General features: G+C 40.2%; 1 protein-coding gene across 1 annotated transcript in view; it reads left to right on the top strand.

Annotated features, from left to right (window-relative positions):
* LOC124141985 overlaps positions 1 to 16886 on the top strand; it is a 51546-nt gene that overhangs the window by 33634 nt on the left and 1026 nt on the right. Inside the window, exons 10-12 of the mRNA XM_046510206.2 lie at positions 3800 to 3886; positions 8306 to 8392; positions 11850 to 16678. Of these exons, the coding sequence (XP_046366162.1) occupies positions 3800 to 3886; positions 8306 to 8392; positions 11850 to 16678 (5003 nt within the window). The remainder of the gene's footprint in view (positions 1 to 3799; positions 3887 to 8305; positions 8393 to 11849; positions 16679 to 16886) is intronic.

Here is a 16886-nt window from a genome sequence, read left to right as displayed (position 1 = left end):
GGACTATTCTATAACCAAAAAACAATTTCTAGGCTGCATGTACAGCTGTGGCTACATGACAATCATATTGGAAAACTAATGTATTTTACTTGTGTCCCTCAGTCATGCCAGAAATGACCCTGTGAAGATCAGGGTTAGAATAGGTCTTGAACAGCAACCTATGCTTGCCACTATGCTTGTTTGGTCAGGCTCGCTGACTTGGTTGATGCATGTCAAAATATCCCAATTGCGTAGATAGATGCTGATGATGTCAATCACTGCATTGTCTGGTCAAGGTTTGATTATTTACAGACTGCTGTCATATAGTTGGAATATTGCTGAGTGTGGTGTTAACCCCCTGGATGCCACAGGGACATATATGTCAAATGGAAATTCCCTGTTCCGTGATATCATTCACTGGCATTTTAGGCCAAGCAAAAGTACTGAAAATGACCTCTGAAAATTAGGTACATCATAAATGTCGCCATTTTTTACACATTACTAAATCACCTCTCACGGCGTTATTTACACCATGTTTTGAAATCTAAATTTCGGACATTTACTCCGAGAAATGAATTTCAAAAATAGCATATTAGTGATCACGGGTATCTGTCTTTTATGAAATCACCAATGATCATTCCAAAACGTCTCCAATAACCCGAGAATCGTTTAGAATGTTTTGGGAAAAACGAAAACACGAACGCCCAAGTGAACTTTCCGCCATATTGGATAGTGTTTTCAAAATCACGTTTCAGGTACACCGGTTATGAGACGCCTGTAACATCACGTATATTTCAAATTAATCTGCGATACCTACATCCTTGAATTCCTCATACATTTAAGAATCAAATGACCAGTGGTCTTTGTCACCAATACAAAGTGGCTAGATGAAAACAAGCAAAATAAGTTAGGTGTGAAAACGAACACTGTGCTCGAAAAACTGCACATGGTTGAAATGTAAACAAAGCAAAAATTTAGATTTTAGATTTGTAGCATTTTCTCCTATTTTGAGCTATCCATTCGTCTATTCGTTCAAGATATTGTCTCAACATTTTCAGAATATGCATGGAAAGAGAATCGTTGGAAGAATTAGGGAATTTCAAATAGATACATTGCAATGATTTGATATTTTCAACAGAAATTGTCAAAGTTACCATTCTGGTTGACGTCATGACTGACGCAAAATCACGCACAACGACAACGGTATTTATTGGAATTTCTGACTATTTCCGTTTGTTTCAATGAAAATTATGACAACAAATAACAGTACATAGATTGTCAGAATGTTTCTGATTACTTACATGTCACATGTATGTTTATACGATCCCTGAATCAACGAAAGTCCCCTCGTACAATCCCGCGTACTGTTGACAGTGTACACGCCATTTTGTAAAAGTGGGCCACAGGTAGTGATGTCATACGTCAACATTGTTGTACATATTTGGTAATTTCTTTGAGGTGAAGGTCCTTAAATGAGAGTGCACACGATCATTGTATCATGCTGTTTACAGTTTCAGTTATGGTGTATATTTTGCATGTCTTTTATACATTTCTTCACACAATTAATTTCACTTTGGATATTTGTCAATGTTCAAAATGAAATCATACGTAAATATAGGCCACAACATGTATGAACGAACCTTTGATAATCTCCTGTTTGTTTGAACATTGTTTACATAACAATTGATAGGTTTATAGTGTCGACTACGATATTTCTTTCCTTTGGACAAGTGTTACAAGATGATGTGTAAATTTAACTGCAGCATGTACGTATTTCTTGGGATGTGTAATAAGTCAATATTAATAAGTTCATATAACCAATGTCCATGAATAGCTGTTTCATTTTATTTTATAACTAAAACTGAATATATTACTTTAACAAAATGGATAATATTTTTTAGTAAAATATATGCACACATTTCTGAAATGTCTTGGTCTTGGATTTGTCTTTTATGTCGTTGGATACAGAGAATACAGTGATATCTAACGATTCGCCAGGTGCGCGTTAGTAACAAACAATTTACGAATTATTCCTCTCGTTTTGCATTATATGATCAATGGTTTCATTCTTTTTTCAATATTGTGATCACAGGATAGTAAACAGTTTACTTTATTTCTCCAGGAATTGTAAATGTATAAAAATAAAGCCCATGCCAGGTACCCCGTTGGTTCAAACATATACGATTATCCTGATAATTCTATACCAATAGAGCTTTCTTTGCATCTTTTATTGTGTAAGAAATAATAACATAATAATGAACAAATATATGTCCAATATTGAATATGATTTTGGTTGTTTTGAAAAATTCTTTGGGGAATTTCATTACGTAAATTGATGCCAAACGGGTGCGTGTCTTGTCCAATTAAGATACACGATAAACTATCTAATTGTTTACATATTCAAGACATTATTTACTTGGTGAGTACAGTCATTTTATGTTGTGTCGAAAAAGAGTCAAATTCCGTTCCACACATCGAGATTTTCCATACCATGAACGAAAATTAGGGGAGAAATATATGAATCAAAATACCAGTGTCGTCTTTTTCCGACGTTATCAAAGACATAAAACCAGCCATGACGTCAAAGGGAATGGTGTTATTTTTAGGGTATTTCATTACATTTGATGTTAAGGCTTGTGCTCCATTAATAATGATGCAACATTAGTCAAATTACACTTACACAATCAGGAGAATGTTGGAATCTCAGGACTAAGTTATAGGTTAGATAAGGCCATCCATTTCTCTATTACCTCCTTTTTATGAAGTACGATTTTATCATTTCTTATGGGTATATTTTATAACTAAACGTGTACAGTTTCAATATCGATATTTGTGTTGGAATAGTTTGGTTCCTCCTGAACAAAACACCACGAATATATATTGTCCTTACCCACAGCTAATTCTCACCACATGACTTGAGTAACAACAAACTAGAGCTAAGCATAGCGGAGTTATGCCCCCTTTTCTTTGTACGTGTGTACCCTCTCTGTCACCTTTTGACGTAATAGAGAAAAATCAGTTTTCGTCATTTATGGCATGCTATTTTTGGAATTGAATGTATATCGTTATACATACGCATATAACTCCATTTGATATGTAGTTATGTCGTTCAGATATTAGGCAGTATTTTGTTCGCTCACAGTTTCCGTAAAGCTTCTTAATAAAAAAAATCGCTGCACAGTACTTTATCGGTGTATGATAAAAAGTGGAGAAATTTACTGTTTTTCAATGCAGAATAAATCCTCGGACAACACTTAGGAGTGTCTTTTTTTAAAGCCGGTTTGATATTAACAGTTACATTTACACCATCAAATAGGAAATTTAATATTCTCCACCTCAGCGTAATTTTATAGCCAGAGGTAGATCCAGTGCCGCGTGAGCGCAATTCTTGCACAACCTTCACTTTTCCGATCCTAGGAAAATGTGCGTCAGAAAAAAAACTCGGCATCCAGAGGGTTAAACAACAAACAAACATTCCAGGAATCTAGGATGATGGGTTAGAACGGGTCCACACTGATTATGTTTAAAGTTGTGTCAGCACCATACCCATGCTTGTGCGTTTCACCAAAGTCATATATGTCTAAACCACTTCAGGCTGTCTTCAGACTGATACAGTGATATATAACTGAAATACTGTTTAAGGCGGCATTAAACAAAACTCACCCACTATATGTATAACAACCTTTATTATGTACTGGTACTATTGACAATAATTCAGAAACCTCCAGGTGATTCTCATGGCTCGCTATTTTGTCATTAATTGTCAAAGCCTGTTATTGAATAACTTGTTAATTTGTTAATAGAATATGTTTACTTTCAGCAACTGCCAGGATTCTCGAGTGCCTAGAAGGAGCCAAGGATTATGCATTTGCCAATTTCCTTTCCCAGCTTTTCCGATATGACCCTGGTTAGTCACTTGACAATATCATCTTCTTTGAGTCCATGTTGATCATGATGGGATTCCAGGTAAAAATAGGTCTCCAGAAACACATGCTTACATCACAGAGCTGACTAATATGTATCGAATGTTGAGGACTGGTGACTTGGCTGTGTCTCGATGGTGTGGATCCTTGCTCATGCTTTCAGTCACTGGTTTATCTGGTTCAAACTTAATTATTTATACTGTCACTAGAATGTCCCTGACTGCGCATGCAACAACATGCATTGATGTGAATTGAAGGTCATCTCTACAAGGAGAAAACAGCTATATACGTCACTTTCCTTTTAGCTTAGATAAATGGCATACAAAGTTTGTTTGCATTTCTCGGCTAGGTATTAACATGCTTATGTATATTTAAATACCTGTAGCATTTGGTGTTATATAGAGTTTTCGAGTGTTCTTATTTTATACTCTTAAAAAAAATAATTTTGCCAATTTCAACCGTGTGTTTTTCATCGGCATGCTCAAGTCTATTTCAACTACATCTTCTAATTTTGCTTAACACGTGCTTGCTTGATGTACAAATTGTCATGGTATATTTTTTTCTAACTATTCCTTATCCATGTTGCTTGGACTGCACTGAAGAATGCTCCTTAATTTTCAATGGAATTTTTGTTCACCTCTCTGTCCACCAAGTTTCTCTATTTATAGACAGGTCTTTCACAAACATATTTTACAGCAGTCCCTCCGTGTTGCGAAGAAGATGTTTCAGTTGCAGGACGCTACCGGCCTCCAGTCCCCGGTTATTACCCTTATGCCAGCAGTCTATGACATGGAGGCATCTAGCGCTTGCGCCAATGTATCAGCTACATCAGCCACCAGCACATGAAACAACCCTAGCACTTGCGATTTCATCAGCGTCTGCCGGATCCCGTACTCAAAAAATGATCTAAGTTGACACTTGCACCAGTGATAAAGACGACCAAGTAGGAAAGATGACTTTCCTATTCGTGCCATAGAAATGAAGTGGCTGACCAGACACTAAGTTTGGTAGAAGGACCCTCAGAGGATGACTGGCTCTTCCGAGCAGACCATACTTAAGAACAGGACCTGATCGGGACCAAAGCCTATCGTCTAAACCACCTTTAAATTTTCTGCATACAACGGAGGTCTGATTTTTCCTCAACCTTCAGCAGCGCCTGGCCTCATGCTGATGGATCTGTGAAAGTCTCCGTCAATTCTCCAGTCTAGCGGTGTACACTCAACGTTAGCTAAACAATTCCACGGAGAGGCTTTAGTACTTTCGTTGAATTAGTTTCATGTGGTGCCTGATAGACATGAGCTGTACCAAGCTTGAAGAGCTTCACACTTTCAAGATTGGTTAGACATGTGACAGAATCGTCATATGCTACCGGGTACCCACCTGTTGGGGTCATCGTACACAGGTCAGCGCCAGGCATCACAAATTTCATGGAGATCAATTTGAACCTGCATCGGCCAAGTCACACGTCTACACAGACTTGTCTGTTTACCACACAGTTCACAATGGATTGTCCGTTGTGTGGACCTCATACCTTGCCTCTGGCATATTGCGGAATTCGAGGTTAATGCGCATGGTGATTTAAATATCACGGGTCTAGAACTTGGACTGTAAACACCAGAATAAGGTCAACTAACCTAATGGAAGCGGCGCAGGGTCATTGTTCCAGATTGGTTTGCATGCTTACTGGTACACAATGCTGCAAACTTTCGGTTATACGCCTGTCGCTGTACATCAATGTGACCGAGTCATCTACTTCAGTAGACCGCTGGTGTCAAGCTGCGCAGTATCGAGGCACACATTGAGTACGAGGCACCTCCCTTCATCGTCAACTCGATATTAGAACAGGAGCACCTGTGCAGCAGCATACTTTGGCCATCGGTTGATGGGGACTTTTATTTAGTCTACATGGGAGCTGGTAGTGGTACGCCTACAAAGACTATTTTCCTAGAAGCCCTCCCGTAGTTGATTTCTCAACTCTTACAGTCTTGTAGATAACAATCTGCTACCCGCTCTTCAACACCCACATACATTCTTGCGAGTGGCAAGTATTGCAGGGTTTGCTCACTTCAGGCGCCAAGACCTGTATGCAGTCATCACTCTACCATCTCACCTAAGGACACATCTCAACTGGTGGATGATGGATTGGTCGTCTTAGAAGGCGTCTCCTTATCTGAGCTAGTCCTGAACTTACACCTGTTCATAGAATCCTCCCTGCATGGGGTGGGGTGCTCATATCCAGGGCCAGACAGCCTCAGGGCTGTGCGGAGTCAGGCGCACAACGTCCTTGTCATATAAACAATCTAGAGTTGGGAGCACTGATAATGGCCGTCTCACATTGGCAGGAGCAGCTACAGTCCACCCATCTCGCAATATCCACCGACAACAGCATGGTGGTGTGGTGCCTGCACAATCAAGAAACAATGCACTCTCTCCCTTCTCCGCTTTTTGGCCTCCTGTATTACTGCCTTGTGTGATACCAAAGATCAAAGATACAAGAGCCTTGCTCTAAGTTTGGTCGCGCCTTGGTGGCCGGCGAGGAGGTGATTCGTCGACCTAAAAAAATCTTGCAGAAGATGATCTGCTACCCCTCCCAGAGTGGTCAAACCTACTCATCCACCCTCACAGCAAACTACCTCACGCAATTCCAGGCAGATTTCATCTGCACGCTTGGTTTGTCTTAAAAAGACGTTAAGTGTCAAGGGCTATTTGGCGCTAGCAGCTAAGGCCATTGCTTTTGGCACATTGTCCCTCTACCAGAGGGTTATATGGTGACAAGTGGTGATTATTTGAAACCTTTTTATAAGGCAAAGAATCAAGATCCCACGACAGTGTCACCTGAATTCTTAGCTGAATACCTCCTACACTTGCATACCAAAAGACACTTGAAGGGTAGCACCATTACAACGTATTTGGTTTTGCTTAACTCAGTGTTGGCTGTTCCAGGAAAATTGCAAAATGACAAAGATTCCGGAATTACAGGATAAGAAGGCCAAATTCCGTTCCCCTGCATTGGATTTGAATGTGGTAGTTCAAGCCCCTCAACGTATCCTCATTTTATGACCTCACCAAGAAAACAGTTTTTCTCTTGGCTTGAGCCAATGCGATGTAGGTGAGTGATTTACATGAGCTTGACATCACCCATGTCGGTTTTGAGCATGGTATGCAGGGTGCAGTACACCTTGAGCTTGGTTTTCAACTACAAGCCTAGTCCGATTGTTCCTTCACCATCACACCAATCGTGACAATTGTTTGGGGGGGGGGGGGGGGGGGGGTAGGTGTGTGTGTGCAAAGATAAGGATGAACTCCTCTTCATCCATTGCTTGCAGAATCAGTTATTCATTCCAGTATCCCTCCCATCCACGACCGAAGTTAGTTACACAGTCATCCTGGGGGTTAAGTGGGTGGTAACCTTGATCCACTGAAAGCAAACAACCCTCACGTCGTAGCCTGAACCATTGCTCTACACAGCAATTGTTCTGTTAGGGCAATCATGGAAGGATGTTTTTGCATAAGCATTCATCAATGGGTGTGATGACACAGTCGGCTAGGTCACACATTGTAACCAGGGAATGGACATCTTAGTTGACTCCTACAATTGGCTGTCTGGAGACCTAGCAGTACTTTGGTTGGAATCCCCAAGGTGAACACTTTAAAGCAATGTCTAATATGCTGGTCGTCCATAACTGTAACTTGCCCATCTTGAAAGTTGCTTTTGTAAATTCGCCTGGCTGCATTTCTTGGGTGTATTGAAAATCTGTTGTCCTTTTGTGGCTCCTTTTTGCACTCAACAACAAAAGGGGCAGTTTTGTATTTCTCATGTGATGCTGGGATGTGTACTTGGGGTAAATGGTGATAACATGGCCTACAAATAGTGATGTACATGCTGTTGGAGTAATCAGACACAGAATCTCAAATGTCCACTTGGTCTGAAACTGCCTCTCGTCAATGTTTGTCTAAATTACGGTCATGCTCTTTCTTTTCTCTCTCCTTTTCTTTTCTTGTGTCCACTTAAAGATCATTAGCATCATAAATAATTAATAATCAGGGGTCTAGTAACAACATGGTTAAATGTGTTTTTATTGATTGTAACCTCAACTACGATTGGTACACTTCATGAAATGAATCAGACACATTGTTTTAGAAGTATGTAAACATGAAAGCTAATAACCAGACATTGTGAGCACAACTGGAAATAAAAGTCAGTCATTATTTGCAGTGAAGGAAATGGGGTTTTAAGTACAATAAATCTACACTGACTGTCAGAGTAAATACATTAATAAGTGCTGAGATTTCCTACTGAACATGTTTTGAGTGACGTCATTAAGAAGGATATGTTCTTCTGTTGTTCTTTGTTGACTTGTCTCTGCAGTAAGATGCTGAACAGATATTGTCATGTTCTGCAGATGAGAGGCTGAATCCATCAGAAGCTTCCCAGCACCCCTTCCTGGCCCAGGAGCTGTGTGTCAGCTTCCTCCTACCTCCATCAACAAGTAGGTTATAGTTGTATATCACAGGGGCTGTGTGTCAGCTTCCTCCTACCTCCATCAACAAGTAAGTTATAGTTGTATATCACAGGGGCTGTGTGTCAGCTTCCTCCTACCTCCATCAACATGTAAGTTATAGTTGTATATCACAGGGGCTGTGTGTCAGCTTCCTCCTACCTCCATCAACAAGTAAGTTATAGTTGTATATCACAGGAGCTGTGTGTCAGCTTCCTCCTACCTTCATCAACATGTAAGTTATAGTTGTATATCACAGGGGCTGTGTGTCAGCTTCCTCCTACCTCCATCAACAAGTAAGTTATAGTTGTATATCACAGGGGCTGTGTCAGCTTCCTCCTACCTCCATCAACAAGTAAGTGATAGTCGTATATCACAGGAGCTGTGCGTCAGCTTCCTCCTACCTCCATCAGCAAGTAGGTTATAGTCGTATATCACAGGGGCTGTGTGTCAGCTTCCTCCTACCTCCATCAACAAGTAGGTTATAGTTGTATATCACAGGGGCTGTGTGTCAGCTTCCTCCTACCTCCATCAACATGTAAGTTATAGTTGTATATCACAGGGGCTGTGTGTCAGCTTCCTCCTACCTCCATCAACAAGTAAGTTATAGTTGTATATCACAGGAGCTGTGTGTCAGCTTCCTCCTACCTTCATCAACATGTAAGTTATAGTTGTATATCACAGGGGCTGTGTGTCAGCTTCCTCCTACCTCCATCAACAAGTAAGTTATAGTTGTATATCACAGGGGCTGTGTCAGCTTCCTCCTACCTCCATCAACAAGTAAGTGATAGTCGTATATCACAGGAGCTGTGCGTCAGCTTCCTCCTACCTCCATCAGCAAGTAGGTTATAGTCGTATATCACAGGGGCTGTGTGTCAGCTTCCTCCTACCTCCATCAGCAAGTAAGTTATAGTGGTATATCACAGGAGCTGTGTGTCAGCTTCCTCCTACCTCCATCAGCAAGTAAGTGATAGTCGTATATCACAGGATTTCTGTGTCAGCTTCCTTTAAAAGTAGGTTATATAACAGGTGCTAGACCCTTATTTACCCTGATCCTTGTGAATGTCATGTCAACACCATATCTATGATTAGCATGTACAAACACAATCACATTGGGCTTTCCTCCTTGTCGGATTGGTTGATAAGGCTCGCTGACTTTGTTGATGCATGTTATATCCCAATTGCGTAGATTGTCACTCATGATGTCAATCACTGGATTGACTGGTCCAGGTTGGATTATTTACAGACCTCCATCATATAGATGGAATATTGATGAGTGGGGTGTTAAACAACAAACATACATTAAAGGGGCACTGATCTAACGGACTGGTTGTTGCCTTTGTATTGTTTTTCCCCTGTGAGTACCCGGATGATACGCAACGCAACTGAGCGTGACCAGAGACTGGGGTACCGTCTGCAAGGACAGCTAAATAAACTTGGAGGCTGGAGGCAATATTTGTTTTACGCATTTTTGAACACTGATTGGTTAACTGTGATCTATAAAGATTTCGACAAAGGGCGCATGTTAATTCATTTCTTCAGCCTAAACAAACAGACAAAAAGAACAAGGGAGCTCATCGGACGTCGTCATTTGGAAATACCCCAGATGGTTATAGTTTAATACTAAAAATAGTATCCATGCAGTGAAAGCATTTTCGGATTTCGGCTTGCGTTGATAATACGATTACTACTCCCTTGTTGTCATCCACGTTTTCTCGTATAACCCTACACTTGTGTATTTGTCGTCATTCACTTGATGCTCAGTTAATGAATTTATTACAGGTACAATTAGTGGTAGCACCACTTATATTACCTGACAAAGGTTCCCATTTGGCATTTATTGTGTCTGGGGTAATTATTCAATCTAAATCCATGTTTGAAGTGAGGTGAAATGTGTGTTATGTAATATGCACGTGGCAGCCCAGCAAGAGATGAATGATCACTTGATTTACTTCTTTTTGTAAATCAACGGTCGTTCCTAGTCATCAAAGGATTAACAGAAAATACGTTGATTGATTAATCACTGTTATCTTGCACAGTGGATATGTCAAGAGTGAGTGTTTACATGTCTAGGTTTACTAAAACAAAGGGAATACACTCATATCATGGCGCCAAGTGCCGATGTAAAAACAACATACTTTGTTCAAAGGGTGAACTGATAATACGTTGATTGATTGATCATTGTTATCTATCACTCAATGGAATTTTTAGGAACCGTGGACGCTGAAAATAGTTGTCACGTGGGCTTTCTCAGCCGACCATTGAGACTTGACACCTATGTAAAACACCTGAAACAATCCAAGCGATCAGTTGAGAAACGAACATGGGTTATAATATCCTGAAACGATATATATCTTTTAAAATATTTGATTGTTACTGAGACACGTGACATCAAATAAGTTTCTTTGTACAGCTGCAGATGAGTGGGATATTGTTCCTTTGTGTGGATATTCACGGATACATTCCTCGAACATGCCTAAAACTTATACACATAAATTTGGTAGGTTGTAATTATGATATCTGCATTTTGTTTTCCTTCATTTGAACCGATTCGTTCTTGTTTCTCTACGTCTTGGTTGGGAAATTCTTCAATGCGCGATAGACGTTGTTGTCACAGGTCTTTTCCTTTGTAAGCGTGTATATATTACCGTCAATTTGTAAAATGTGATTCTCTCAGGCAATTTATAAAATGTGTAAATATTTCAGTCATTTTGACTAAAAAATCTGTCCAGATTGATCAAGACGATCAAAAGGGCCTACAAACATCACAACAGATTATTATGTAGGATTAAAAGCCAAACAACTTAGAAATGTACTTTTCAACGTTACATTTTCAGTCTCTTGGTGATGACATTAAACATCAAAATGTTTGGAATTCGTTGTCATAATAATACAGATGGAAATGTTTTTCAGTCACTTTGTAAAATAACTGAATATTTAGACGTTTAATAAATTTGTTACACATTTGACAGTAAAAAAGTATACACACTATAAAAAAAGCATATGCTCAGGTGAAATATATACTTTGTGTTGCAAGTCAAAATAGTGTAAACGAAAATCGCAAAATTACCAAGCAAGTGACTTATCAAAACTTCGTCACCATTACCGATGCTACTCACAAAGATACCTACATTTCCTTATTATCTCGAAAACTGTATTTCATTTTGTTGATCAATGTGACCATACGCCCTTATTACTACCCATAAATGTGACTAATGCGCTTACGAATGGCGCAGCAGAGGTCGCGAACTAGTCTAGATTTCTGCTATAAATCCGGGTATATACTGGGAAAAAACAATAACAAAGGCAACAACAAGTCCCGGGGAATTGCGTTAGATCAGTGCCCCTTTAAGCTTACAAGTTGCAATATCACTGAAATACATTTCCAAGCAGCATAGTGTATGTATAGTGTTCTGGAACCTGACACAAGTTATTTTATTTTTTCCAGAGAGACTGCCAACTTCTATTTTGTTAAACTCCAAGGTGTATAGACATGGTGTCAGGATTTCATCAGAGGTTAAACGTCAGAATCCTTCAACTTATGATCTACTTGTTATTGGAACTGACAGAAAGATTTGTGATCATGGTCGACATGACACCAGAGTGGCGGAGGTCCAGCCATATAAGCAGGAGGTGGATACAGATCATCATTCAAAAGGTCAAAAGGGTGGTCAAGAAGAAAGAGGTCATACAGATTGGAGCTCTACTAATTTCTCGCCACCGAGAAAGCAATTACATGAATGTCAAGAAAGAAATGATTCAGGATTCTATGAAAGGATGGATATGGTAAAATCTGAGGACAGTAATGAATATGCCAAAAGATGCGTGAGAAAGCCAGCATTTGATTTGTCCAAAAACCTGTTCCCACCGCAACAAACAAGGACTCAAACAAGGTCACGGTCGCCTAAACATGCTAGAGGTCAAACAAGATCAAGGTCACCAATGAGTCAAAGTGATAGACACAGTCAGAGCTATATCAGCTACAACTCTCAAACTGTTAGGATTGTAAGTGGAAGAAATGTTGTGTCAACAAGTACAAAACACCCTGATACTCTCCCTAGAACTGATTGGGATAACCCACTCAGTGAGGGAAGAACAGAAAGAAATAGTCTCCAGTGCCCTGTTAAGGTCCTTGTGAAACAATACCAATCTCCATCACATTCAGCATTAAGAGAACAGGAATCAGGTATGAAGCTTAATCAGTCCCGTGTTTCAACTAGAAAAGGACAGAGTGTAGAGATGTCTCCAAAGAGATCAAGATGTTCATCCTCCAAATCTCACATCTCTGAAACTAACTTCAGTGAAGACCTTAGGAGATCACAGCAGCAAACCAGAGATATCTTCGCTGGTCGACATCAGCAGCTGCAAGACTTGGGAGGGGAAGTAACTGAATGGAAAACAGTTAAACAGAGTCCAGGACAGATTCAGAGGAAGATGAAGAGGAAGCAATTAGAAGATGAAAGATGGAGGAAGATAATGGAAGGAGACAAACATGAGGGGAGTAAGAGGTTTGAGGAAGAAACAAATTTCCATGAAGCTGATGTGAAAGATAGAATTGGAATTATGTTTGAAGATGAAAGAGAGTGTTCTTTTCTGGATAGGGATAGAGATGATGTCAATGAAGATTTAAAAACATGTCATATTGTGTCCTCACCACAGTATCCAAAAAGGGACACCTCAAGTCATGATCAGTATAAGATGGAGAAATTGGAGACACACCTGGTGAATGATGGCAAAACAAGATCCTCTCCAGCTGTGGTTACATCAGGAACATTATTAGTAGAGGACAAATGTGAAAACATTGATGGACACAGAAAAATTGCTGGTAATAACTGTGAAACTTTAAGAGGCCAAAAGTCTGATAAGAGTAACAAAAATAAAATGGAGATAATATTGTCCCCCAAATCTAAAATTTCCAGATTCACTGTTTCACCAAATGAGGAAGATGATATGAGGAGCCATGAGATCATTGGACCAAAGTCTGATGACAATGAAATCATGAAATCTGATACATACAAATATGAAACTGCATTTCCAGAAAGGAATGCATCCTCTAGGCTCCGACTGACACATCCAGCTGGAGTAGATGAGGACTTCATTCTGTCCCCAAGGAAAAGTAGACTTGAAACTAGATTGAAAATTCCTCAAAGAGGCAAGAACCAGAGTAACATGGCTGGTTTGGAAAAGGAGGATAGGAGGATGTTGTTCTTTGAGAATGCTCATACTGAGGCTGATGAGCAATTATCAGGGGAGGAAGCAAAGCAGATGATGTTTGAGACGACAGTGCCTTTGAGAGGAGGGAAGTCCCAGAGGAACAAGGTTGGTATGGGAAGAGGGGACAGAAGCAGGTTGTTGAAAGCTGATACTGAAGAGGATACTGGGAGGAGCTGGGAGCTGTCTGATGAGGATTTATCAGAGGAGGAAGCAAGAAAAGTAATGTACAGGAAGACGGTGTCTCCAAGAATGGGGAAGACCCAGAGAAATAAGGTCAATTTAGGAAGAGGGGACAGAAGGAGGTTGTTGAATGCTGATACTGAAGCTGGGAGGAGCTGGGAGCCGTCTGATGAAGAATTATCAGGGGATAAAGCAAGGCAGATGATGTTCAAGACAACAGTGTCTCCAAGGGGGAAGACCCAGAAGAACAAGTTCAATTTAGGACGAGGGGACAGAAGAAGGCTTTTGAATGCTGATAGTGAAGCTGTGAGGAGCTGTGAACTGTCTGATGAGGATTTATCAGAGGAGAAAGCAAAGAAAGTGATGTTCAAGAGGACAGTGCTTCTAGGGGGAAAGACCCAGACGAACAAGGTCAATTCACAAAGAGGGGACAGAAGGAGGTTGTTGAATGCTGATAGTGAAGCTGTGAGGAGCTGTGAGCTGTCTGATGAGGATTTATCAGGGGAGGATGCAAAGAGGATGATGATGGAGACTACAATGGAGTGTGAGGCAATGGCAGAGTTCTGCAGAAGAAAAAGTGTTAGGGTAACCATGAGGAATATGGATATTGTTGAACACAACCAGGGTCCTTGTTCTGGGGAACAAGTGAATGTCAGTGCTGAGAAAATAACAATGGTGAAACATGTAGATGGAGAAAGAAATTGGAGAACTGTTGACAAGAGGACACATGGTGAGAAGAAAAGGAGGATTCAAGGAATTGATCAGGGTTACAACCTCCAGAGGAGTGTGGTGGAGAAGAAGAAAGATGATGATGAAAGGTGGAGGAAGATATTTGAAGATCATAAACGTGGTGTTGTAACATCAAAAGACACTGAATTCAGTCAGGCTAGTGTTGAGAAAAGTAAAGATAGGTGGGTTCAGTTTTCTTTCGTTGATGAGGATGCGGATGTAGGAGCTTACAAGAGTCACGCACAGCGGGAGATGGGATATGGGTCCTCCTTAGATGCTCCTGATGTTCAGGATGAGGATGTGCATCACTCTGCGTCGTCAGATGGAGAAGAGGTTGTTATGAGTGTTGTAGAAGAACATAAGAGTGTCTTAATACCCAGTGAAGCACCACATTCCAGGCAACAGAGAACTAACGTTGAACAAGTGGTTAGTATGCCTGCTAGAAAATACTCAGTTAAGCAGACAAATGGTTGTCTATCGTCATCAGAGAAGTCAAAACAAATGGCATTAAAAGTAAAAGACTCCACTGTACAAAGGAGTTCTACTGTTCAAACGGAACCTTTTATATGCCCCATTTCTCAGGGTAGCAACAGAAAAGAAAGACTCGAAAGAGGCAGAGATATTCCAGATGACAGGGAGTTAGAATTCAGTGGAAACATAAACTTCAAGCAGTTAAGAAGCAACTCTTCGTCACAATGCATTGATGCAGACAAGTGTAAACCATGTTCCTCAGGTTCTGGAAAAGTTGATAAGTTGGAGAAAAGAGGAGGCAGCTTGTCAGATCCTGCTTGTTTTGGAATTGCTTCAAGATATAACTTGTCTGAAATGATAGGACATCCAAGTTCTGAAAACCACCATGTAACAGATGAGAATGGTCTTGAGAGTGATGATGATTATGAGAGTAATGATAAACATGATCAGGGGACGAAAGTGAATCAACCTAAACATCATTATCACTCAATTGATAATGATTACAAAGTTGTTATGGAACAAACTGGAATAAATTCAAATAACTGTGCCATGCCTCAGATCCACCGTGGCCACAAGCTGGAGGTGGGACTGACTGAAGAGGCAGATCGGTGTACAACGGATAGGCAGATGTCCCACAAACCTGCAGCTGCATCTCAAGAAGAGGAACAAGCCCATGTCCAATCAGAAGACATGTTTAATGTGTCACCATGTAGCTTTGAAGCCTCAGTGCAGGAGGACCATGTTGTGATGCAGAAACCAACAAGGATAGGAAGGAAAAAATCTCATGCAAAACGGAAACTAAAATTTGCTAAAAAGAATAAGTTGTCATTCCAGGATGTGTTATTGCATACTGAGGATATTAGTCAAAGAGGATCAAAGCTATGGAATAAGACCTTTGTAAGAGGAACAAAACGTCAGGTTAGTAAGACCATGAGGGGATCCAAACCTATAGATACAGATGATCTTAAAAGTCCTTGCAGGAAAGGTTTCAATACTCCTTATGTAGGTGGATCGACAAAAAATCCTAAAAGCACCTTGTCAAGTATGAAGACAAAATCTTTGACAAAAAGAGTCGCTATGCAAGGAAAGGGAAAGCGGAAATCTAGTCAGGATGTAGCTCCTACAATAATGGAACAATTACCAGAAGAAATACGAGGAAATCATGGAGAGAAGAGGATGAGAGATGGGGAGAGGAAATCCACTAAACATCATTATGCATACCAGTCAAATACCTCTCGAAATATCATTTCTAATGTTTCCAATCATTCTGATTCTGGTGATTCCCATGACTCTGGTGTATCAAAAGTATGTGTCCAAAAACGCCGAAGAACTGATGTCATTAGTTCGAAAAAAAGTCGATCCAGGGCAAACATGGAAGAGTTACCCCCCCTTGCCAGCAAAGGTGTTGCTGAAGTAAAATATTCAGATGAAGAGCCTGCTGTTGATATTCAACCTAAAAAAATGTGGAAAAATATTGAACTTCTGAAAAATGGTGTAAAAAGGTTTCCCCATGTGAAGAAAAAGTTGAGGAAAACTAATAGTTCTCCCAGACATGCTGCCAAGGAGGACCAAGATTTGATGCAATCATCCCATGTGATGGGTCCAAAAATGGTTGTCGAAGGGGTCAGTTCTCCATATTCCATTCCAGGAAGGAGAAAAAAGAGTCAGGATGCAGATGATGATGTGAGTATTTCAATTTGTGTATCAGTTTGCTAAAATTCAATGAGGAGATAGACCTCTTTAAGCTCACCTTCACCTGGTTTACCAATGTAAACTTGTTATGATCTTCCAGTGTCAGTCTATCCATCCATGCTTTTGCACTGAAGCTTAAAACTACTTCTTCTTATCTGATGTTCATGGTTATTGACAAATTCAAAATGTCTGCTGTAGC

This window comes from Haliotis rufescens, unplaced genomic scaffold, assembly GCF_023055435.1.
Source record: "Haliotis rufescens isolate VD_foot unplaced genomic scaffold, xgHalRufe1.0.p SCAF_3, whole genome shotgun sequence".
NCBI lineage: Eukaryota > Metazoa > Mollusca > Gastropoda > Lepetellida > Haliotidae > Haliotis > Haliotis rufescens.
The sequence above is the reverse complement of the archived record's forward strand: the minus strand, read 5'-3'. Positions and strand labels throughout refer to the sequence as shown.